General features: G+C 42.0%; 1 protein-coding gene across 9 annotated transcripts in view; it reads right to left on the bottom strand.

The window, feature by feature from the left end:
- Positions 1-26,526, bottom strand: part of EPS8 (EGFR pathway substrate 8, signaling adaptor) — a 790,402-nt gene that overhangs the window by 32,798 nt on the left and 731,078 nt on the right. For 8 of the 9 annotated variants that reach the window (XM_069228470.1, XM_069228468.1, XM_069228462.1 and 5 more), the window contains 2 exons: positions 19,652-19,865; positions 8,690-8,870 (listed from right to left, as the gene is read on the bottom strand). In XM_069228470.1, coding sequence (XP_069084571.1) covers positions 8,690-8,870; positions 19,652-19,865 — 395 coding nt within the window. Of the gene's footprint in view, positions 1-8,689; positions 8,871-19,651; positions 19,866-23,272; positions 23,327-26,526 lie in introns of those variants that run through there. The other variant, XM_069228471.1, reaches the window with a different exon arrangement.

A 26,526-nucleotide genomic window follows, 5' to 3' on the forward strand; every position in this document is an offset into this window, starting at 1 on the left:
CGGTGTCCCATGTTATGTCTGACATCTTCAGCCAAATCTCGCTTTTACCCAACTGTACTTTACTGGTACGATGTTTGACCCCATATTTGCAATGGTAACAAGTTCAGGATTACAATGTGATGTCTGTTAATAGGTCAGAACTCACTAAGTAAGACATTTGCAAAGGGATCACTTGCCAGCTATGAATGTCCTCAAACTAGCACACCAGCTTACTGTAGTCAGCCAAAGAGTGCAGAAAAATAATGGAAAACATGTTAAACACATCAAGTATCCGGAGCCTAAGAAAGCAGGGCTAAACAGTAGTGTAATTCAAAATTTTAAATTTAGTTTCACAAGGTAGTATACTCTTGGTAAGGTCCAATGTCATACTATTTAGTAGGAAGTAGGTGCATGCCCCCCTAACGTGTCCAGTAATTTGTTTATTAAAACATTTGAATATAGCATATCTCTAAGTCAATGCACCGCTAGTACAAAAGTGAGGCAGGTTAACCCTTGAAGAAGAAAGCTGTGCTCAGAATGGCACTGTGGACCAACCCAGGCTCCCTTAGAGTGCTAACAAAATCTCAGATTCAGTCACCTGTTCCCATCAAATTAGAAGGTATCTGTGACTGTCATCTTGTGAGCCCATGGGCAGGGGCTACTGCCTCTTATTATGCACCTTAAATATAGGCAAAGGCAAAAGGTAGATAAGGGCTAAGTAAGAGTTCTTGAGAAAGTTGTGTTATTAATAGATGATGTGAAGCTGCAAAGTATTTCCTCTCACAAACTTGAGAATCTTTTGTTGAAACTTCAGTCTTCAAGAGCTTTTTGATGGTTGCCAAGTTTAAAAGGTCAAATGAAATAGTGTGAAAAAAGAGGCATTAAATGAGGAAATTTCAGCATAAAATAAATTTATGTGCAAAAATTCTCTCACACAACAAAGGTACTCATGGTGCTAAACTCTGCACACTCCACAGAGTAGAAAGTTCTAAACTTCACACAACTCTAGTTGTTACTGGACATACTTTGTAATAAGGGTTGATTGCTATGCACAATTATCTTTTCATCGACATTTCTCTGAAGAAGAGAAGCAGAAGTTAATGGAAGATACATCAGGAGTAGACACATTCATGTTGGGAAACACGGGGGTAGTCATAATGACCTCCCCTACAGTGGTGGTTCAACTACATCAACTAGGAGAACTAAGTCTACTGAACAAAGTAAAAGGCTACCCCAAGGATTTGTTAACCCCTTTGCTGCCAAGCCTTTTTCCCCCTCAGGCGCCAGGCCTTTTTTGGCTATTTGGAGCAGTTCGCGCTTAGGCCCTCATAACGTTTTGCCCACAGACGCTACCCACACCAAATTTGCGCCCTCTTTTTCCAACATCCTAGGGATTCTAAAGGTACCCAGAGTTTGTGGGTTCCCCTAGAGGAGACCAAGAAATTAGCCAAAATACAGCGAAAATTTCATTAAAAAAAACAAATGGGAAAAAATGGCTGTAGAAGAAGGCTTGTGCATTTTCCCCTGAAAATGGCATCAACAAATGGATTATGGTGCTAAAAATCGACATCTTCCCAGCTGTCAGGACCAGGCAGACTTGAATCAGAAAACCACATTTTTCAACATGATTTTGGCATTTTACCGGGACATAACCCATTTTTACTATTTTTTGTGCTTTCAGTGTCCTCCTTCTTAGTGCCAGAAATGGGTGTGAAACCAATGTTAACCCGGACAGCTAAACATTTCTGAAAAGTAGACAAAATCCTGAATTCAGCAAAGGGTATTTGTGTAGATCCTTCAAGGTTTTCTACAGAAAGTAACAGCTAAAATAAAAAAAGTAATGAAATGAAGGTAAAAAAGGGACATTTCGGTCCACATTTTCTTCTGTAACTTTTTCCAGCTATGGCAGATTTTTTAAAGCACTATACCATTAGGTCTGCTGGACTCTTCTGGTTGCTGGGATATATAGGGCTTGTAGGTTCATCAAGAACCCAAAGTACACAGAGCCAATAAATGAGCTGCACCTTGTAATGGTTTTTCATTGTATACTGGGTACAGCAATTCATTTGGTGAAATATAAAGAGTAGAAAAATAGGTATCAAGGAAACCCTTGCATTTCCAAAATGTGCACAAGATAAGGTGTTGAGAAGTAGTGGTTATTTGCAAATCTCTGAATTCCGGGGTCCCCATACTAGCATGTGAATTAGGGGGCATTTCTCAAACAGACTTCTTTTTTTCACACTGTCTTACATTTGGAAGGAACAAGTGAAGAGAAAGACAAAGGGGAATAACACTTGTTCTTCTATTCTGTGTTCCCCCAAATCTCCTGATAAAAATGGTACCTCACTTGTGTGGGTAGGCCTAATGACCGCAACAGGAAACGCAATATGGATACATCACAATTTTACATTGAAATCTGACGTGTTTTTTGGAAAGTGCCTAGCTGTGGATTTTGGCCTCTAGCTCAGCCGGCACCAAGAAAAACCTACTAAACCTGTGCATTTTTGAAAACTAGATACATAGGGGAACCCAGGATGGAGTAACCTGTGGCCCTCTCACCAGGTTCCGTTACCCAGAATCCTTAGCAAACCTCAAAATTTGGCAAAAAAGCACTTTTTCCTCACATTTCCGTGCTGCAAACTTCTGGATTCTGAGGGAAGCCACAAACTTCCTTCCACCCAGCATTCCCCCTACATCTCCCGATAAAAATGGTACCTCACTTGTGTGGGTAGGCCTAGTGCCCACGACAGGAACTGCCCCAAAACACTACGTGCGAGGGGATGGGGGTGCACATGTGTTTTAGGTCCTGGGCTCAGCAGCCATCTGGGGAAACCTAGCAAACCCAGACATTTCTGAAAACTAGACACTCGAGGGAGTCCAGGGAGGTGTGGCTTGCGTGGATCCCCCAGTGTTTTCTTACCCATAATCCTCAGCAAGCCTGAAGTGTAGTGTTGGAAATGGCCCTTTTTGCAGGGTTATCCCCAAACTCTTTGCCTTTTTCCTACCCCTAAAGTAGGCCCTGGGTAGCCCCATGGGCAGGGTGCAGTGTATTTAAAAGGTAGGACATGTACGGGTGTATTTTACATGTCCTAAGAGTGAAATACTACCAAATCCGGGTTTCACTGTTGCAAGGCCTATCTCCCTCATAGGTTAACATGGGGGCTGCCTTTAAATAACTCTAAAGTGCAGATTACCTTTGAGGGCAGATAAAATATGGAGTTTGGGGTCTCTGAACTCACAATTTAAAAATACATATTTTAGTGAAGTTGGTTTTTAGATTGTGAGTTTGAAAATGCAACTTTTAGAAAGTAGGCATTTTCTTGCTTAAACCACTGTGCAGCTCTGCTGGTTTGTGGATTCCCTGTCTGGGTCAGTTTGACAGTTGAGCTTTTCACACCTCTCCTCTAGACAGTCACACAAAGGGAGCTGGGGTGTAGCCTGCATATCTTGATGAGCCATCTGAGCTAGAGTGGAGGGAGGAGTGGTCGCTTGCCCCTGAAAGGACTGTGCCTGCTCTCACACAATGCAGTCTCCAACCCCCTGGTGTGTTTCTGGGGCCTGGCCAAGGAAGGATCTTGCAAACACTTGAGACTTTGCTTTGAAGTGTGCAAACTTCAAAGGCAAAAAGGGGTATAAGAAGAAGACCCAAACCCCCGGACTTTTAGAATCTTTCTGGAATCAAGAGGAACCTCTGCCCAGGAGAAGAGCTGGAGGAGGAGTACTGTCCTTTTGCCATGTTGCTTTGCTGGACTGGCCTGCAGTTGCTGCTTCTGCCTGGAAAGAGTGCTAAGGGTGAACTTTGCTGTGTGTCCTGCTTGAGAAAGTTCTCCAAGGGCTTTGAGTAGAGCTTGCCTCCTGTTAGAAGTCTCAGGGACACCAAAGACTTCAGTTTCCTCGACCTGCAGCACTGGGAGCTGTGTGTTTTGTGCTGTTTAAGAGGAGAAACCACTGACACGCCGCCAACCAAGCCACTGGCCTGCACTGTGACCTGCCATCGCCGCACAGAGCCGCACTGCCCCGCGACCCTGGTCTCACCGACGCCATCATCTGATGACTTCACTGAGCCGCTGCTCACATCGCAGCCTGGGCCTCCCAGACAATGCTCCTGCTGACACCGGCGTCGCTGCCTGCACGGTGACCTAGTGACACTGCACAGTGCACCACCCCACTTCACACCGCAGCCCTGTTCTACCCGACGCAGATGGACACCATCACCAAGCCGCTGACTGCACTGTGACCTGTGGGAACTGCACGTCGCATCGTCTTGCTTCGCACCGTAGCCCAAGGCCATCCACGCCAGCGCTCCTGTCGTCATCAGCCCAGAGGTCGATCCGCAAGTCGTCCAACTTAAAGGGCCCGGTGATTCCCGCACGGACTCTGGAACAGACACTGCGACGCCAGCGACACCGCTCACCACGAGGATCACGAAGTCCTGCAATTCCAAAAGGTACTGTTTGAGGGTCTTCCCGACACCGAAGCTGGCCCGCGATGCCGCGACTGGCCTGAACTGTTGGTTTTGTTGAGCAAGACACAGTCATAGCCCCTGTGGAGCTATTGATTTCAAGGAACTGTATTTTTGAGTAAATCTTGCAGAATTCATATATTTATTAGTGTGTGGTGGATTTTGGTCTTGTTTTATATAGATAAATATTGGCTATTTTTCTGAAAATGGTGTGGTGTCCTTTAGTGGTGTCTTCATTTATTTATGTGTGTTCTGTGCAAATGAATTACACATTGCTTCTGAGATGAGCCTGACTGCTCGTGCCAAGCTACCAAGGGGTAAGCAGGGCTTATCTGAGCGGGTAGCTCTCTTATCCTGACTAGAATAAGGGTCCCTACTTGGACAGGGTGCTAACTGAGTGTCAGCTAGAGACCCCATTTCTAACATGTAGCTAAAAAAAAAAAAAAAAAAAAAATTCCCCACATTTCTGTGTGGGATCACTACACCGGCACAAATATCCTACCACCTAACATTCCCCTCAGTCTCCCGATAAAAATGATACCTCACTTGTGTAGGTGGACCAAGTACCTGTGACAGGGAAGGCCCAAAAAACTTGTCTAAATTGAGAGGGAACCAAAGCGGGTCCAAAAGGGCAGTTTGAAAACACATTTTTTAGGCTGACAAGTGCAGAATAATTTTTATCGGTAAAGATGCAACAATGCTGGGTGGTAAGAACTTTGTGGATTCCTACAGATTCTGGAAGGTTCCATCACAAAAATGTGGGAAAATGTGTGATTTCAAGCAAAGTTGGAGGTTTGCAGGGCATAGAGGGTAAGAAAATGCATGTGAAGCACACCACCCTGGACTCAACCAGATATTTAGTTTTCAGATGTGTCTAGGTCTCATAGATTTTTCTAAATGGCAGCGTCCCAAAGTCTAAAAAGTGCAGCCCTCAATTCCAAGTGGGACGATTTTGAGAGTTAGACAAGCTCTCATGGCCCAAATGTAAAACCAAAACCCAAAATAACCAAATTTCCTCTTGCTTGCCGCTGGGATACGATCTTCTAATGTGCGGGGGAAAGCTGAAAGACTGTTAACCTCTTCAGTTGGGGTGGGGGCATAACCATGCCCGTACTGCTCCCCCCAAAGAGAGGATTGGGGTTAATTGTCCCATCTGCCCACCGGTGGGCAGGAAAACTTTGTCCCCATTTATTTGGGGTGGGGTTATGGCCATACCCCCACCCTCTTCTAAAAAAAAAAAAAAAAAAAATCCCCGGTCTGGTGTGCTTTCTGTCCCCCTTGGAGGCAGTTGGGCCTTACAAAAATAAACCGATCTAACCCCAAGGAGGACAGAAATGACCAACAGTAATGTGCCCCCATGGGGAGCGACCCCTGCCCAAGGGGCTGCCCCCGCCAAACAAAACACACACACACATATCCCTGGTGCCTAAGTGGTTTCTGTCCCTCCTGGGGGCAGATCGGCCTAATAGAAATAGGCCGATCTGCCCCCAAGGGAGGCAGAAATGGCCTAAAACGAAATTTACCCCCAGGGGAGCGACCCTTGCCTAAGGCTTCGCTCCCCATATGAAAAGAAAAAAAACATCCCTGGTGACCAGTGGTTAGTTAAAATAGCTTCGCGATCTGACTGCAGATATGCTCAGAGAGACATGAAAGGAAACGAAAGGCCTTTCCTTTGATGCCTCTCTGCCTGTCCCCCACCCCCGAGTGGACGATTGTGCTATGGGGCGACCTCTGATGAGGTCAGCGTGCAATTGCGCGCTGACGTCATCAGATGTCACTGAGGGGTCGGAGTGGCGAAGTCGGGGTGGAAGGGGAAGCGATTCCCCTCCCATCCCTGCCCTTCAGGCCTACGGGGAGGGCTAGCGTTCCCCCCTGGGCTGGGTGCGAGACACAACAGTCACATACTCAGCACCCGAGCAGTGCTGCCGAGTAACTGTTACGTTCACAGGCACTCAGGGGGTTAATATGAGGAAAGCATAGGTTAATGCTCACAGATGATCTTTGTCAGTTAAAATGCATTTTTCCCATTATTAACAAATCTAGTGTGATAGCCACATGACTTTCATCGGACAATATATTTTGGTAAGTGGAATCATCTGTTCATTCCATAAAACACATTGTCTGAAAGACGCTACTTTTCCTTAGCACTATAACCTTAAGTACTGACAAGTAATAGATTACTATTCTTGTTTCAGTTAAAATGCAGCCCACTAAATCATCAAAATACGCAGGTGAGGGTGTGCCTAAATTAATCCCTACCACCTGCATTTACTGAAAGCTGAATTCCAGTCCAATTTATTTGCTCACTCAGCCTCTAGGGACAGAGGCCAACCTCATAATAACCATTTTCAGCCCTGCGTCAATAGGACATTCCAGTTCAATTTGGCTGATCACTGATCTCTTTTATAATGGAAAACAGATGTTGCTCTTCACCTACATGAATGTACTATCTTAAAGTGTACTTTTTACACTCAACTAGTCCTTTGAATTCAAAAGGAAGATGAAAGCTATCTGCAACATTTTAGTTGGTGCAGCTGCCATAAGGCAGATTAATGTCAGAATCTTTAAAGGTGACATAGACCCCCAGCACCCAGACTGCCTAAGCTAAGGTGGCGGCAAAGGCTGTGTCGTAATGAAACTTGAGGAGGCCCCCTTTCAAAGTACAGGGTGCCCATCTCCAAACTCACTCTGAAGCTCTCAGGCCAGGCTACTGTGCTTATGGTGCCCCCTGGAGCTCGGGGCCCGTCCTCACCGCAGGGACTGTGGGGGACTTTGTTGCACCACTGTGCAGAGGCCAAACCTCTGCTCACTCTGTGACTACCTAGAGTTAGGTTTACTTATGAGTTTGAGGGTCTTGCTGAATTTCTCTTCCTGGGCCATGTATGGCAGACCCAGCCAGGGAAAATATTAATTGGAACCACCTCTCTATATGACAGGCCTCACTTATATTTTTTAATAGCAAAACTGCTTCACAGTTCACACAATGGTATTAGCTGGCTTGGTTCCCGAGTGCCATGTCATTCATTGGGGAACCGCATTTTAGCAAACGATTCTGGACACTTGTGACATGTACACTCCATTGACACCAGAGCACTTGTGCGTAATGGAAGGTGAAGTGACGCAAGAAAAGTCTGGAACATGTGATATCATGCCTATTGTGAATTTAATAATGTCAAAAAGGAAGTCCGAGCCACTGGTGGGAAATGTAAAGAGATTCTAAAATAGACTTTTTTTCCATGCAAGTTCTACTGAATCTCATTTGATGCAAATTACGATTTTTGGGTAATTAATATTTACAAACAATATTTCATAAAAGACTGCTTTGCACTGGTTCTATGTTCTTTGCTCCAAGGAAAAGCTTACAGGTAAGTGTCCGAGGTAGTAAGGAAGAAAGGGTGTTTGTTCACACAATTGTCCCTTCCGCGATGTCTGCAGTGAGACAGATGTCAAGACAAGAGAATGTGTAGGGCTAAGGGCGGAGTCTGAAGCGTCAAGTGCTAAGCCCTGCAATTCCTTCCCCTCCACACAACTACTAACACTGGAAAATTAGAAAAATCCCTTTTTTGAGGTAAAGGAGTTCAAGAAACTATTTTGTTAAAGACACCTAGCCATATAGAGGATGGCACTGGCTCTGAAGATTTTATGTTTTATTAATTTTTATTAACCTCTCCGCCACGTTTCCTAACTTGCAGTTTTCATAACCATGTGATGAGCAGGGGCATGAGGGAATCAACGGGGGCAGCTAAAGCACAGAGAGATGAAGAGCCATTTTGTATTAAATGTCTGGCTAAGATTCAAATCATCGTTTCATATTTAACCTCTTTCCTTCAACTATGTTGATCCCAGGCCAACCAAAGAGCTAGAGAGAGCCTATGACATAATGAATACATATTTGTATCCTCCAATTTCTTAGACAATCGCCATGCTGGAAAAAGGATTTCAATAAAAATACATTTCCTAAAACGGGAAGGCTTCTGAGGGAACCAACTAGTAATATAAGACTGGTCAAATAGATTTAAGTGATAAGTCGGGAATACTGGAGAAAAACAGTTTCTTACCAACAAATATGAAGATTGACACAACTGGACGCTTGGGTCTTGAAGTATTTAAAGTCTTGCAATTTCATATACAAGTGTATTGGAGAGTAACAGCGATGAGTAAGACTTAAGAATAAGAATGTTAGCATAGAAATCAAAGTTTAACATTAATGGGGATAATAGAATACTTGAGTAAGGCAAGGTGACTTACTCTGAATTAAATCCCTTTGACTCCAACCAAAGTTTTACATCGTCCGGAGAAGAGTCATAAGTGATGTTCAGTACTGGCATGTTTTGTTGTGGCACATGGAACTTTCTTTGGGCACTACTTCGACCAATGGTGAGCCTATGAGCAAGTTCATCCTGGACTTCCTCCATTTGAGATTTCCGGCCTGCAAAAGGAAGGCAAGTAAACGAAAAATGTTATTTTAGCTCATTTAATTAAAATGAAACTTAACATTCAGAAATGTGACGATGGAACGCATGTGAAGCTTCTGTGTAGCAAGTAGAACCATAACCATTTAAGTTGCACAAATGTTTAATTAGGGAGGCTCGTTGCTAAATACTGAAAGCATATTTAATGTTGGCAGCCTAAACTGATCATCTTTAATGGTAATCAGATTATTCTATCCACCCAAGTATTATATCACTACTTTCTGGTAGTCTGATGTGAAAGGGATAAAGGAAAATTATAGGGTGCCCATGCAAAGCGTATCCAGAGATCCCTGCGATCATGGCATCTTACTGACATATGTTTCATCACCGTCAAATGTAGGCTGCCTTTAAAAGTGTTGATTAAGCTTCCATACAATTATTAATTTTCCATAGAGGCACAAGAGACAACACACCCAACAGAATAGCTAAGTATGGCTCTAAAAAGATGTACATAGGGAAGGTGACTTGTATAGGAAAACCCTAGCTACAACACAACAATGATATGTACAGAAGAATGGGAATACTGTGCTTTGGGGGAAAGTGTGCTTGAAGAGAAGGGACAGTTATGGGGATCAGTGCAGGATAGCCAATCCACCAGCTAGGATATAGGCTAAAGGTGGAAGGGTGCTGGAGCACAAACTAGTGGGGTGGGCAGGGAGAACTTATCAAATAAGCTGTAGGAGTACTGCTTAAGTTGAAACGGATGGCCCTTAATACCAAGGGTGGGAACGTGAGAAGATGCAATGCAAAAAAGACTTTTCCTAAGGGAAGGAGGAATTTTGACATGAATGGAGTTCGATAACCTTGCCATATGGCAAAAGGTGGCATTGTGCCTGGTGTTTTCCATTTTCTGATATCCAGTACAGCAAAAGGCCAATTTCTTCTTCTGTGATGCTCTCCAGAATTTATTATCCTGGTTGCTAAGCAAGATGGAGAGAAACCATTGTGAGAGTGAGCCAGAAGTAAAAGTGGTGGTAACTTGGTAAGATGTTTAATAAGGTAGTCTGCTGCATGAAGAACACTTCTTCAGGGTGTCGGATTAGTTGTAGATGTGCTAGTTCAAACAGTACTACTGTCATTTAAATAGGATATAACAAGCACCTGGGCTACTTTTAAGTTATATTTTAGCAGAAATGGCTTCTCTCAGGAGCAAGGGCAATTGATGTCACACAATCTTGGCCCTAATTTGTGCAGTCTGAAGCCAAGAATGGTGCCAAGAATGAAGCACAAAGATTTGGTGCAGCTGTGTGAATCAGTCTACATTAACGTCTATCAGCCAATCCTGGATCAGGTGATATTTGGTGGAGTGGGCACTGAGGACAAACCAAACCATGTCTCGCCTAGGTTCAGCATTAAGTAGGTCTTGGGCATTCAGGTTTGCATTATTACGAGGATGTTCATCGGCTAAGTGGTACTGTAGCTTGGTTAGAGGGTCTGATAGATCCGGGTATCTTCATTGCATTGGTAAATTCTGATGCCCTTAGAAGGATTCTGGAATGGAGGATCGAGGCATGTGGGCTACACGTTATTGTCATATATTGGGACTTGGAGGCCCCATCAGGACCGGCTGGGCTATATTTTTCATTTATGACAAACTACTGCTGAATGATGTGGAAGCTGTCTCATGATGAGGCCATTTGAATTAGGGTTTAACGATTGGTGGTATGGAAGGTAGAAGAGAAGTCAAGCAATATCAGAAGGCAAGGGTCTTTACAGGTTACCCATCAGTAAACAGTACTATTCAAATATATTTTGTAGCAGTTCACTGTGTTATTCATTTCCTGTATCCTGCCTTCTGGAAGTCAAATTTCAGCTATATGTCCATAACTATCTTTATGTTCACCTGGTCAATTTTTACTTGACCAAATGAACTGGCAAGAGAATGGAACGAGGTGTTGAAACTACCTGTGCACCCCTCCTTGCTTACTTTCCATAAAAGTATTGAGGCTTCATTTTTAATCAATAAAGAAATAAAGAGGTTTTAAAATGTACCAACTGTATAACTCCTGTTGTGTTGTTACTACTGTGCTAAGAAGCTTCAGTGTTCATGCATTTATAAATAATACCACATCACTACATAACTGAAAAATTGTCTGGATTCATTTTTGACTTCCTGGGGACACCTCGGCCCACCCAGCAGTAGCAGCTTCTAGAAAGATGTCCTGCAAAATGGCCATTTACGTTATTTTGAGCATCAATATTGGAACTTCTCCACAAATCAATATGCCAAGATGATGCATTTTTAAGATATGGCCAACATCAACTGTCGAAGGTCACCAGGTTGTTTGCGGAGAGGGTGTGAAAAGTTAAGCATTTTGATGCACAGTTTTGTGAAATTGTTGACAGGATGTCAGGGGTGGTTGTGTTGTCTACACAATAGATCTCATCTTATCTTTGAAGATGTTAAAAGCAAAGTATTTCTCGTTAGTACGGACAAATGAGTTACTCCACTGTAGAGTTCATGTTGTTGTACATCATCATTGGCAGCTTTCCTGTAATAGATAGTTTACTGCTCAGTATGATGTACCTGGAGTTAAAGAGATCCATCAGGGAAGCCATGTTCTTTTGTCAATGCACCTGTACCACTCTTGTTTTTCTCTAATAGCACACTTGCATTTATAAGTTCTTGGCTGCACTGAGGTGCAGATGATTTGCTATCATGAAGTGTGGTTTTGTTTGGGCTTCAGCATTCTTGGTCAATTGATCCTACTGAAGTATTGTATTACTATTGGGATTAGACAAGGCTCTGCTAGGATTATCCAATGCTATCAAGCCTTTGAGGTCTTTGAAATGAGTATCCAGTGGGAAGCTCATGAACAATGTGCTCAATGTCGGATTTGGTTGGTTTCAGTGATTTTGGAAGCCGCAGCTTATGTTGAGAAAGATGATGGCAAAATCTATCCAGCTGGCATGCAGAGAGGGTGGCAGATGATGTTTACCATGAATGTGCAGACTAGACCCAAGTAATTTCCTTCATGTGAGCTGGCTTTGTGACAACCTGTCCTGTTGTTGGGGGCCAGCAAGTTCTTTCTTGTTTTTGCATAGCCTAGAATGTTAAAGTCACCATAAAAAAGGTTTGCTTAGATAGTGGAGACTGTTATAATTAGGTCAGACACATGAATGCTGAATACAGTGTTAGTTCCAGGTGGTTGTTAGATGACATGAAATGAGAGTCTGTATTTGGAAGGTAACAGGAGGGAGGCTCAAAGAAGCTAAACTCTGCTGCAAGAGGTGCATGGCAATCATGTACAGTGGACAGCACTGCTGTCCAACATGGGACAACTCAAGTCACTCAATGTACTGGATGCAGTGATGTTGGGAGACCAGGACATCAATTTATAATTGATATTGTCATGAGGAGTGAGGTTTATGTAATAGTGCATTGACAGCTTTCACTGGGGTCTGTGCTCTTTAACTGTGTCATGTGGTGGGAGGGCTGTGCTAGACCTAGAAGGCAGCTGGAGGATCGCAATCAAGAACGCTGCTCATTGGACCCTTGTGGAGTGGGTTGGCAGTTAAGTGATGGGTAAAGAGGTGGCTATACTGTGGATCCCCTTATTCTACAAATTATGCCATTCATTGCAATCTGTTTTCCGAGCACCTTTTACCTGTGTCTGAGAGCAGGATGTCTAGGGGAAGTCTGAATGTAGTAGGCAGTGAGAGGGAAGTTGGGCAAGTCCTTTAAGACCTGGCTTGCAGTGAATGGTCACACGCATTACTGATACCTTTCCTCTTGTTGATCTATTTATGAACCATGATTCTGCACACCCTTGAATTGGGCCATGTAGCAGGAAGGCTGGAATTGCCCTGAAGGTCTTGACAGTCCTGGGTGCTGTGGGGTTGGTGGGATGGTCATTTTGAGGCTGCCATTTTAAGGGCAAAGTGGAGATTCTGGCACAGTTAAGTGACCCACTTCCCCTTTATCTACAATTGCTGGTACTCATTGGGTGGTGCCTTTTTGCCTGTTCTTTAATCCTCTTTTGGTAAGGAAAATGATGCTTTATTTAAGCCATATTTCCCTACGCATCATTCACTGCTTTCTAGGTAGCCTCCTCTCCCTTCCAGGAAAATGTCAACACTGTTTGAGGCACTTCCTGTTCACTCCTAGCCACTGTATCTGCCAGTCGACATCTTACTCTCGCAACCACTCATGCATACTCTCAATTTTCATTATACTTGTTTCACATCAATGGTTTCAGCTCTAGCCTTCCCCCTCCCACATACTGTTCCTCCTCAGAATCATATTTTTAAGCTTGTAAACACTTCTTCATTTGTACAGTCTAATACAGTTCCAAAACACGTTCTATTTAAGATACCTCTGCTCCCTCTCCCTCTGTCACTCATTCAATTTTCTATACTTAACAGATCCCTTCAGCCCTCATACCTGCTGTTAACAAATTCCCAGATAATTTACCTTCATATGTTGTACCTGTCCACTCACTTCACTCTTTAAACTCCCTCCAAGCTTAAATCCCCCCATCTTTGATCATTCTACCCTTCTCTACATAAGCCTGAATGTTGATGGATCAAGAGTCCTTCCCATTCTGACCACCCACCCTTTAGCTGTTAAAATATTATTCAGCACTTCACTCTGAACTTATTACAGAGTACTATTTCTAAACTCATATTACTACATTTTCACTTCATGACAATTCCTTTTCATTACTTTCAAATTTTCTTTATTCCATTCGGTGCATTCAGCTTTTAATCCTTCCAATTTACATTACTCAAAATTGAGCTTTTACATTCTTTTCGCCTGTCTCGTCTCACCACTTCATTTCCTTTTGGCTCACATATTTTTGAGATTTTTGCACTGTTTCTGATGCTGAGTTTGTTTCACCTTATGAAAAAAGCTAACCCTACTAGTGTGGCCTCCCATAAGTCTCACTTTACTTCGTGTTTTCTTTATCAGTTCTCCTACTGGATCTTTATAGAATTAATTTTAAAAACAGAGCTACACTATCTCCAAATTAAAACTCTCTCTCTTCCACCTGTTACATTTATTTTCAACTCTTTTTCTTCTCTTTCACTCTGGCCACACCCAATAATGCCTATTAATTTCTCCTCACTTCTCCAATGACAGGGTTATCTAGTGCAGACGACCAGGGATGCCATCCTGGCATTTATGAATCATCTTTAATGTCTTAAATTATAATAAGTACGACAGAAGAAAATAATTATCTGTCTGAAGTTTTTGTTCTTGTTATCCTTTAATCATTTTGGTCTGTTCAGCCTGGTGCTTTCTTGGTTCATTCCCTAAATATGTCTTACTTGGCCTCTTATGCTTCTCTCCTTAATTTGCCCTTATTTAGCTTCTTGAGCCAATACCTTTTTTCTTCTTATTCTCATCTGTATCCACTACCAGGGTTCTGACCTGGGCTGCTCCATTTTCTCTCCATAGATTATCCCTTCTAATATGACCTACTCATTCTACGCATCATGCCACTGTTTGCCACTCCTTCACTATTTAACCCATTTCTTCTTTCACCCCAACACATGGCACTATCTCCCATTATCTGTAAACTAATATCCTCTGTAAATTCTTTGGTATCAACTATTCTTTAAATCCTAATTCTACAGAAACAAAGATCCTTTCTAGTTTCCCCATATACTTTTCTTCTAATTGCTTAAACTCTAATCCTACAAAACCTCTCATATTTTATATTCCTGCATCTGTGTCTACTTAATTACCTTTTATGCATATGACCAATTGGGAAAATGTATCTATTCTGTAACAAGCAAAATAGCCTATAAAGTTAAAAAAAAGACAGCCCTATTTGCATACCTAAATTATCTTCCTATCATTCTTTACCACCACCAATTTAAATGCGATTGCTCTCCGTTCAAGATAGCAAAATGCTGATAATGCTCAGATGGTTTGGGTCCTCGTATTATCGCTACATTGCTAATGTCTTTTTGTGTCTGCCTGACTGTCCCTTTGCATCTCCATACACGTCTTCTCTGAGAGCAGGTTTGCCTGATTGATTCGAGGAGGGGGTGAATATAGTTTGGATCCAAATTAAATGTGTCTGCCAGTTTCAAAACTGTTACTTTCTTAATTCAACTTCACAGAGAGTTACATTGCACTTATTTAGACCAGAGAGTTTAAACATATACTAAACAAAAAGATGTATTACACAATCAGTGTATTGGTGTCAGATCTAAAATAGCGAAATTTTACCCAAGAGCAAACCAACTGAAAAATCTGCTTTTCTATTTAACTTGGAAAATTATTAAGTTAATGCTTTTGATACTCAGGGCATGATTTAGGGTGATAAAATGTATTTTCAAGTCAATATACTGTATGACAGTACATCAGATGCTGTTAAATGGACAACAAAGCTTGGCAACATCATTTGACACTGAAGTCCAAGTACATAAAATCATTCAAGGTTTATTAGGGAAAAAAAAACTCTGAAGTACTACCGCTTCATGAAAATAATTTAGTATAAAAACTTCAACTGGAATTTCGAAGGTTTAACATATTTTGAATTAAATGGACAATTGAAATCACTTCTGACAGAACAGTAGTGTGTGGGATATAAGACTTCTGAACTCGTCTGCTCCACAAAAAATCTCTGTTTAGGGTATGTTGGGTCATCAACCTGAGTAATGAGCTGCCAATTAATTTGCCAATATGAGAGGTCTACCCACAACTGGACAGACCTCACTTTTAGGTCTGGTATAAAGACAGCATTAACATTCTTGACAGCCTATTTATTTATTTAAAAACATATCATGCAAAAATACGTATATATGTAGAGCCTCTCAAACAGCACTCTTTCACCATTAGTCTGTTCCAATGTCACTCAAATAATGTTCCGCCCTAACACAATCCACTTTGGACACTGGATGCCTTTACTAGGAGCGACTGCATTATTTTCATTACACGTGTGTGTGTGTGTGTGGTGTATATATTTTCACACGCAAAAAAATCTCCACAAGATTAGAACTTTTTATAAACATATCTAATTCTAAGTGATGGATAGTAGCTATGTATAGTAGTGTATCATCAACTATTTCCTTAACACTCAAAACAATCCTGTAAGTTGCAGTGACAATTTATCATTATCAGAGAGCTTGGTGTATTTATTACTCCTTCTGATAAACAAGCACAAGGCATTATAGAAGCAATAGTGTATATCCAAATTTCGAGTTTGACGTCACACTTCCTCAGCTTTGTACTTAAACATTATAATCAATTTTATGTGATTTGAGAGGGACCACTCGTTACAGTGTGAGAAACTGCAGCAGTTCTGCTGTCCTTCCACATACCGGTGTTGCAGGTACATGTATTCATTGTGTGTCGAACATTCCAGGATGTTAGAGTCATCTCGGAATAGTTATGCAGGTACCACTTCCCATTGGGGTTCACATCCTAACTGCTAATAAGAAAGTAAAGGTTTAATGGAGGAAATCAGCCCATGGCAAATGTGATCTTGTAAAAGTTAATATAATTGCGTATAGAATTTGTTTAATGAAAACTTGGGCCTAGGTTCAAATCAGTGCTCCATATATTTTCTCAAGATGTCAATGTATGTGCCTTTTGCATTTCTTCTCTTCAAAGTGTAAATATATACCCAGGAGTAGCTGTGATGCAACTGTAATCTTCTGTGGAGACCTCTATTTGAAATATACTACAACTGCAGCTTTCCATCTTCATTACACATTTATGTCAGGATCTCGGTTTGTAGTATAGCAGCACTGTAGCTTTCCATCGCCATTGCTCACGTCTATGAGGAACTTTGTGGTATTGTAGCACAACTGAAGATTTCCACTACTAGTGCACTCATCTGTGAGGACCTCTGTTGGTAATATAGTGCAGCACTTTTTCAATCTACACTGTACTCTTTTGTAAGAACCTCTATTGGTAATATAATACAACTTTCCAGCTCCTATTCACTATTCTAGGAATACCTCTGCTGCTTGTACAGTGCAACTGCACCTTTTTATCTCCATTGCACTCCTCTGTGAGCACCTCCATTGGTAGTAAAGTGCAACAAGTTTTCCATATACATTGCACTCTTCTGTGAGGACACTTATTGGTGGTAGACCGCAACTGCAGCTTTTCAACAAGCACAAGGCGTTACAGTAGAAGAATTTTATATGCAGATATCAAGGTTGGAGCCACACACCCTCAGCTTTGTGACTGACATTTCAAGAAATATCTAACTTGAGAGTGACCTCTAGTAACAACTTGAACTGCAGCAGCTTTAAAGCTATTGTATTTCTTTCTAATACCCTGGTCTATGCAGTTAGATATATTCATTATGTGCACAACTTCCAGGGCCCCTGTTTCAGATAGGGTACAATTTCCATGTTTGTGCCATGGTGCACCTTAAAGCAGGTGCGCCGGGTGCAAACATGTAAAGTGCGCCCTATCAGGCAGCCGCAAACTTCAAAAGAAATGTAGAGCAGTTTTTTAAAAAGCTGCTGTGTGTTTGTCTGTGGAGGCGGCAACCCACCTGCACTTTTAAAAGGGAACAGCGATCTTTTTCAGACAAGTGTATCGAGTGACTGCACCTACCTGCAAGGGAATGTCCTTCATCTCTTTAAAGGGCTGCATTTAGAAGGCACACTGAAAGTGTGATACCTTTTTTGTGGTGCACTTTCAAATGCACGTTTGCCTCTGCGAACATGTCAGTAATACAGAGAGAGGCCCAGAAGCAAAGTGATTCCATCTGAGATTTTCAACCACTGTTGAATGAAATTTTATGTGAACTGTTATTTGCTTTACAAAATGTTTAAAACTTTGTAAATGTATGAGATTATACAAACCATGAATGTGAATATTTATAAGTACGTTTGTAAATGGAATCAGTAAAGATAATAAGTACCAAGATTATATCCCCCCCATATGTCCAGGTATTGATTCTTTTCTTTCATTCACCCCCTTATCGAATCTGTGTAACTAATGTAATCATTCATGTGACTATTACAAATGGTGTGCTTCATTATTCTTTTTTGTTGCATCATCCTGACAGTCACTGTTAAATTGTCTGCATGTCTCCAAGGAGTCCAAATGCTGGTAGAGTGAAGTTAGGGTACAGCCATTCAAAACTGGATGAGCCCAGTTTTGAATGTCAATGATGGTATGCCACTACTCATGGTATCCAAAATCAAGGCTCTGCAAAATCTGAAACAATGGCACTAACAGATAAGATACCAGAAAATATAAGAAGTATAAACGCAGATGCCAAACCTCATCCTGCTATGTCCCAAGGGTGTGTATTGCCATACCGATTGCATCTAACAGGCTCCATCCATCTTCCCCTTCAAAAATGATCTAAACTTTTTGCACTTTAAGCAACACGCGGGCACCCTGTTATCAAAAGCAACAGCACTAGGCTGCTGTCCTTACCAATCCTGTGCTAGAACTATTGGATACCAACCACTGTCCTGTCATGCTGTGCTTCCACACATGACCCGCAACGGCTGTATAGCACTCTATCTTCTACCTTTGTTTATGTTAGAAAACACAGCTACAGAGACGACCTTCATATATTCACCTCAGCATGACGAATGCTTCTGAAGACTTCAAACATCCTTCTCTGACCATCAACACTCGCCAACCTTTGATAGGACTTCATAAACACCTTCATTTAAGATTCATTTGCTAGAGCCATTGAAACAGTCTCTTCTTCCTCCACAAGCCAGTACCATTCTGTCTGTGCATACATTTGCCATGCTCTCAGGAGATAGGATGGTGTACTCTTAGGAAGTTATTTAGTTTCCAGTGTAGGCCAAGATCTCTGCCAAACTTAGTACATGAGTTTGTAGATATTCTCTACAGGTGCCCATGGAAGGTATCATGCCATCCCAGATCCATATGGGGGACATTTGAATAGTTCTCACTGCTGCTGGAAAACCACTTAACAGAATCTCCTCCTATGTCACTGTAATCCAATAAAAGCAAGGAGGAAGAGGGCAAAGGGGAAGCAAAAGGAGGAGACTGAGGGGACAAAAGAACTTCTCAGAAGAGTGAAGGGGGTAAGTGAAACATCAGTATACATTTATTGAGAACTGCCTAGGATAGAAGATACAACAGCTGTTAAGAACCAGTGCCTCATCCCTGGGTATCATTTATCTGGAGGCATTTGGAACTTAATAGGAGAATTCTTCTCATCTCCTTTTCTATTTTTCAGTAAGCTAATAAAATGTTTTTTTGTGAATATACTTATTTCTCAAAGTACTAATATTGTGTAACATACAACTAAAACATAGAAATTTTAGTAAAATCGACTTTTCCCAAATTAGCAATATTTCGAAAAACATGTATTCAAATATTATTCTGTTCTGATGATATAATACACTTAAGATCAAGTTAATAAAAAATACCTGAACAAATGATCAAGACAACAAAAAATTGTATAGGGCCTCAGCGGTTACTAGATACCTGAAATGTTTGGTGGTGAACAGTTAGCCTTTAAATTCATTGGCAGATGTGGCCCCACGGAAGTTTAAGAGTGTTTTATGCTCCCAAATAACTTGGCCACTCTGTGCAGTCCTTACAAATTGCCTGAACACTTAAACAAGTGCTGGTAAAAATCTGTTAAGAACATCTTATGTTCTGTTGATCCAAGAGAACAAACAAAGCCTAATGAAGTAGGAATTTAATATGGAACCGTATATATGGGGTAACTATCATCAGCATAAATTACATATGTTTAGATGGTAAACCAATGCAAAAATCAATTAAACACTTATTATATTTGTCATACCCATTTAATACACTTACGATCAATGGGAATTTGCTTGTATCTTTGGTTTTCACGTATAATACTTCCACCACTGTCACTAGAAGTGCTGCTCTGGCGGCTGATGTTCCCTCCATATGGTACATTGGGGGCAGGTATGTAGGGTGGCGCTGGAACTGGTGCTGGCGTTGGAGGTGGAGATGGGGCAGCAGGCATTTGCTCGGGTTGCTTTGGAGTGTAGTCCATCTTTTGTTTCTGGAGAGATGCAAAGACCTTTTAATTTAAAGAGTAAAGAATGAGTCCCTCATTCCCTTCCACCCACTCTAGGCCCATTCTAGTATCACACGTGTATCTGCAGATCCCAGTAAAAGACAATGGATAATTAAGCAGGGACTTCAATTCACTTTAAAGGAAAGCTGACCTATTTAACCTCAGGGAGAAGGACCGCTTTAGCAGAACTAATAATGCACAATATGATATGATAAAGTGAAATAAATTTTCAACCTAAAATACAATGTTATATGCCAAGAAGAAAGTTTATGGGGCAACTGATCTTTATTCCATAAATCTTATTTGACTCTGTAAAAAAGATCTGGATGTGGATCATGTGCCTCACAAGGTTCATGCATGAACTCTACAGATCGCAGCATGTTGTGAAATGGATTTATCAAGCATGTATGTGCCTTAAAGCTTACATCGGACACTTGCTTGATTTTATACGTTACAGTAGATCATACTGGTAACAGTCAGTAGGAAGAAAGAAAGGAGAATTACTTAATTTAAAGTCTTGGCAGGTCACAATTGTCTGCGTTTTTTTTTTTTTTGGCAGAGCATGTTCTCACACACTGCGCTGGGCCTTGTAAGTGTAATCTTAGACCTTGCCTGAAATATGTTAGGCAAGTGATGGCACGAATACCTTACAAACTGCTTTGACCATCACCACTACCTTCCAAAAAGGAAGGATTTGCTGAAAGGTCCTGTACCTCACAGGTTACCATCCTTTTGGAATTCCTGTGTATGACCTCTGAAAAGACAACTGACATTAAAAAAAAACTCAAATCAAGTCTGTGTTTTTTCAGGTTTTCAGTTTCAATTGTATGACAGCACAACTCTAAATGCGCATATTTTGCGAGCATAAACAATGTTTTTCATAGCCTAAACTCAAATGCTCTCTTTGCAAGTAAGTTGTAATGACATGGGTCCAGTGTTTATCTGATAGGAGGTAACCTGGAAAGCGACAACCTTTTTTTCCAGTCGCTGTTGGAACAAAGTGCAAAACTGCAAGGAAAGCAGTTACTGATTGTCACAAGCAGTAGGTCCTGTAGGGTGGTTTGGTCTTGTGATGCTCTGTTTGGCACTAAGCATATCTCCCTTGTGTAAGTTGCTGGATTATTTTTAGAGAAGTAAAGTCAGTGGTACAGTTGCACGCATCTATGTAGTGGTGGTATACAATGTATACATAGATATATCTATATGGTATTCCTATAGCACAAACCTAGCCAAAAGGCATTGGACTGCTGTAGAAATTCAAGCGCACCTTAAAGTCAATGAATAACAGGAGAGGAACCTGGTTTGCAGACAGTCAATGCTCTATCATGTAGTGTCCTTTTAAGAGGTGAGCTATTAACTCTTTCCTAAATAGGAGCAGCACTTGGGCGGCCCTGGTGCATAAAAGGACTTTGTTCCATACCCTGGGTGCATAGATGGAGAAGGCTTGTTGTCTTTTTTTTGTTTACACTCCTTAGGCTGATGGTATACTGGCTATTCGTGTGCTGAGAATCACCAGAGATGATAAGCCTCTCTGCAAGATAAATAGGGATTCTGATTATGCTGGCTTTTTAAACGATGCAGCTGATTTTGAAGATGGCACCAGGTGGCACTGGGAGTCAATGGAGTTCCATCAGATGGAAGTGTTGTGATCACATTACTTTAGGCCCTGGATGAGATATGTTGCGGCACATACGTCATGGTTGAGAGTGGGGGTCTCAGGTGTGGGGTATGCTAACTGGAGTGGGTGTGTGGTAATGGGACTTAGAGAGGAGAGAGTCTGATGGGAGTGGCCGAGAGAGTGATTTAATAGTAGTGTGAGTATTGATGAAGAAATATTAGGAAAGGGGGAGCAAAAGTGTAAGTGAGATACTTGAGATTCTGAGTATGAAAAGTGCAGGAACTTGAAAATGTTTTGGGAAAAAGTGAAGAAACAATGAGGGTGTGTATGGAGATAGATATAAGTGGGTATTCATATTCATTTCTTACATTGCAATATTCCAAGACTCAGAATTTGAGTTCAAGTGAATTCTTCATTAATGTAACAGTTCACTAGCCATAGAACATGAGCACAGATTTTTTTATTTTTATTATGCAATCACACTGATATCCACATAATTTGCTCCCTCTGTCGCCCTATATGGGAAGCATCCAAACAAGGGCTGGGGCTAAATGGATATTAGATGCCTGCAGTGCATAACCACTTAATAGCACACATTTGCCAGCACCTCATTACTTGCCAGAGATATCAGTTTAAAAGTAAAGGAAAGTTTTATGCCACCCACAAACCCATCACAATATGTGGACTGCTGCTGTAAAACAATGCTTATTCTAATATCAGTTTGACTAAAGTAGCCTTGGTCTGGTGATCCATCTTGATCAGATCAGGAGTGTCCATAAGAAGGATGGAAGTTGTTCTCCAAGTTCTCTGGAGAGAGTTGAGTTTTTAGCCTGAATTTAAAGATCGTGGCCTCAGTTCTGCCTGTTCACAGGTTTCTATTCAATCAAATATGATCCTTCTCAGATGGAAAGTTTAACCTCAGTACCATAGTGTCATACCATCTTTCTTATGCTGTGCTAGTTCCTCCGAAGTCAGTGGGATTGACTTGGTCCTAAGTCCATATTACATGTCTGTTATTGGCTGGCTCCTAGAACACACTTCGTAACATAAGTGTGTTTGTCATTGAGAAGCAATTCATTCTAGTCCAATGACACAGATGAAACATTCTTACTCCTGGAATTTAAATAACAGCTGGTACCAATTCATCACCATGCAGGTGCCAGTTTCAGTAACTTTTCACCCATTACTAATCCTGCCCTCATGTGGATGGACCGTTGCATGATCTCCAAGGGTGGATAAAAAGTGAGAGTCTTTTATTTAGGTACTGATTCCCCCCCAGATATTGTCTGCCTTCACTTATTATGGTACAGCTGGCCATTACAAAGAGGATTTCTGGGAAAAGGCTCAATGTTGTAGTTCTCATGTAAGTGAGTGTTACATTATAAGGGCGAATGACATTAGAGAAATAATGTAAGGATTCGGATGAGAAAGATGGATTAAGTGTCATAAGGTAGCTCTTTGTTGATTCAGAAAATTGATGGCAGCACAATTTAAATACAAAGCTTTCAAGAAGAATAAAATGACTATTAGGCTTTCAAAGAAGGTTGGCAAAAGGTGGTACTGTGTTGCATCTGTACACTCGTCATTTGGGGTGCAGTTGCGAGAGCAGTGGGGGCACCGAATTGCTCTTTACAAATCATGTTCACACTCATATTTGCACTTGTTAATGTTTTATTCAGTCATGCTAAATCACTGCTGTGAAAGCAGTCAAGCTTTAGCTTTGCACTGCGGATTTAACAAAGCAGAGTACATGGTCTACTGACAGACGCTGGGCAACACTTCAAGAATGTCAGCAGTACGTTACCTCTGAAAGCTCTCCAAGTAATTGCTGTGGGGAAAAAATGGAGCAAATGACAGCGTGATGAGAAATTCTAAGCAATGTTAGAGTTTTACAGTGACTTTGAAGGCATTCTTGCTTCCTGTACCCAGCTCATTTACTAGATTTGTATAAACAGAACAAACATTCATCTTAGACTTGGCCTATTCCTTCTTGATCACAAACTGTTAAGACTAAACTGAATTCAGCAAGCACACTGACTAAACGCTACATAATAGGAACACACCAATGCCTAAAGCCATATTTTTAAAATAAGTTAATATACACACATAGCACACACCCTGCAACAAATTTTTAACAGTACACAGTTTGGGACACAAAAAGGAAAACAAACATTGGCAAAGCCAATAGTTCAGGTCTTGGCAAACGTACGATGGTGGACTAGTGATCACGCTAAGACCATCACCCACAGTGCTGCCAGCCAATGGATGAAGGGGACTGACCCATGCTTTTGCTGGCCAGAGGTAAAATGTGTTTTTTGGGGGGGGAGGGAGGTGTAAATTTCGAGTTTATTAAATATGGTTTACTCCCTGAGAGGTTGCTTGTAACAATTACTCTATACAAGGAATCAACTCTACTAAAAGTCACTAGGTCTCTCCAATGTGATTTTACCATATGGGACATACTTCGCCCCTTGCAACTAAGTTTTGGTAAAATCTTTTTTGTTAAAACAAGTGCATATGAAAAATACCATGGCATAACCCATTTGTGCCCAGCACATAATGCTACTTCATACCACTGTTGAGAAAGAGAATGCATAATGACTCACTGAAGATTTCACCTCTCATGAGCCATGGCCCCTCCCCATATACACACACACACATATATATATATATATATATGTATATATATATATAAAAACAACAAAGGTTACAAGGACGTTATAGTTAGGAAATAGAATTTTAAAAAACATAGAAACTTACATGAGAAACCAAAGGTTACAGGGATGTTATAGTTCGGTTCTGATTTACTTGCACAAAACCATATAAATTCAGCAGTTCTAGTTAAAGATATTTCAAGTAACATTAACTTGCGGCCTAAGGTAATTATATGTTGCGCCCCTGCCATGCACAGTTTTTTCTACAATAATTTGTCTTCTAATGTTTCATCGATATTTTTATTGACGTTCTAAAAGTTATCATGAGTGCTGTAATATCTGGGGCAATTAACCGTGCCTGGTGTGGGCGTGAGTTATAGTTACTTCAAATCACTAATTATAACTGCTGAATTTCGATGGTTTTGTGCAAGTAACTTCAGAACCTTACTATAACGTCTCTGTAACCTGTGTTTTTCAAGTGAATTTCTATTTTTTGTTTTTTTTATTCTATTTCCTATTGATGATGCCCCTGTGACTTTTGGCTTTTTCAGTAAATTTCTATGTTTTTTTTATTTTTTTTTAACATAAGTTATTTTCATTACTATATGTAATCCAACCACCGCTGCGCATGGCCTGTGGCCAGGTCCTGCAGTCAACCCACCTCTAGCCACCCAACCCCGAGCACTGCCCTGCGGCCAACCCTGTATAACCACCCAACCCCACGGTGTGCACGGCCTTTGTTCCTTCCAGAAGTGGAGCTTCAACAAGGGAACCTGCTATGTTTATATCTGTAAGTGCTTCCTGTTGAGGTTCAATTTCTATGAAATGAGAATCTAGGCCAGAATGGCCTATCTTTTTAATATTTTGGGGTTTTTTCTGGGGGCGGGGGGGGGTGACAGAGGCTGTGCAGCTCCCCTCCTCCTGGCTGATTTCGGCCCCAGGGACCTCATCCCCCAGGGCCTGGCTTTCTATTATTTATTTTTTTGTAGGGGGAGAGGGGCCATTCCCCAGGGCCTGGCCTCACCATCTATTTGTTTTTTTTTGGGGGGGGGCATGCAGCCCCACTCCCATGACCAATTTTGGCCCCAGAAACCCCATCCCCCGGGGCCCGCCCATCAATCCTGAGTGCCTTATATGTGCACTGGGGACCGCAGGGCAACCTGAATACCCCCGGAGTCCCAGCCGGCTCCACACCTCCTGCGGGAGCCAGCACTGCTTTTGCACAAAGGGAACTGATAAAGGTGCAGCCCCCTGTCTGCAAAAGCAATAATTTCCTCTGTTTCTCTGCCTGAAACTGAGCAAACCTCCACTCGCAGCATGTGCGAGCTGTTTAACAGCATTACTTGCTGCGAGCAGAATGTTTGCTGTTACTTGGCAGGAACTTACGAAGTTCCAACCAAGTCACAGGAAACCGCTATATCCCGGGGTTGGGCACTCTGGGACATAGCTGGAGCCAGCCAAGTAGGGTGGCAGTCCTCAGGGCCATTAATGGTTCCTTGAAAGGTCAGAGCGCCCCCCCCCCCCCCTACAAGATGTAAATAGTCCCAGGGAGGTGGTGGTCCCCTGGGCCGGGGTCCATGATAGACCCCCTTCATTCTTTAAATTCAGGCCCAAGAAGAGGCGGACCGGAGGAATGAGGGCCCCCCATAATTAAGTAAATTGTCCCTGGGAGGTGGCAGTTCCCAAGGGTGCAGGGGGCTGTGCACCCCCCCAATTCATCATTACTTAAGCCTTGAGGAGGTGATGGTCTCCTGGGGTGCAGGGGCGAGCGCGCATCTCCTCCGCATAATTTTGTGTTGGTCCCAGGTTGGTGGCAGTCCTCAGGGGGTCCAACTGCAACCCCCCAACCCCCAGCTGTTCAATATATACTTTTTGCCTCGGGGAGGTGGCGGTCCCCATGGGAGAAGGAGGCAGCATGGCCCCCCGGATATTATGGGGAAAAAAAAGCCAAGGTGAGATGGCAGTCCCCGAAGCAGGAATAAGCCCAGGAGAGGGGCCCGGTGTACACCCTCCTTTATTTTAAACATGCCCCCAGGATCTGACTCACCCAGGGCTTTAGTAAAATAAGTGTGGGACACTGCGTTTTTTTTAAATCATTTTTTTACCACTAATTTGCACGAACAAAATTTGAAAAATAAGTGCTGTTTTGCCCTGGCGGGGTCCCAGCACCAGAGCTAAGAGGTCAGGGTGCCCCTACCCTAGCTTCTTTTATTTCACTTTTTTTAAGCTGAGTCCCAAGACAGTTGCCATCACTTCCTTTCTGAAGTGTTGGTAGGCAATCAGCATTCTACATTTCCCTGCACAAGCTTGTCATCATTCGCTAAGTCATCACGGCAAAAGATATATACATTTGTGTTGGGCTTTTTGTCTTACG

This window comes from Pleurodeles waltl, chromosome 4_1 (assembly GCF_031143425.1).
Source record: "Pleurodeles waltl isolate 20211129_DDA chromosome 4_1, aPleWal1.hap1.20221129, whole genome shotgun sequence".
Lineage (NCBI taxonomy): Eukaryota > Metazoa > Chordata > Amphibia > Caudata > Salamandridae > Pleurodeles > Pleurodeles waltl.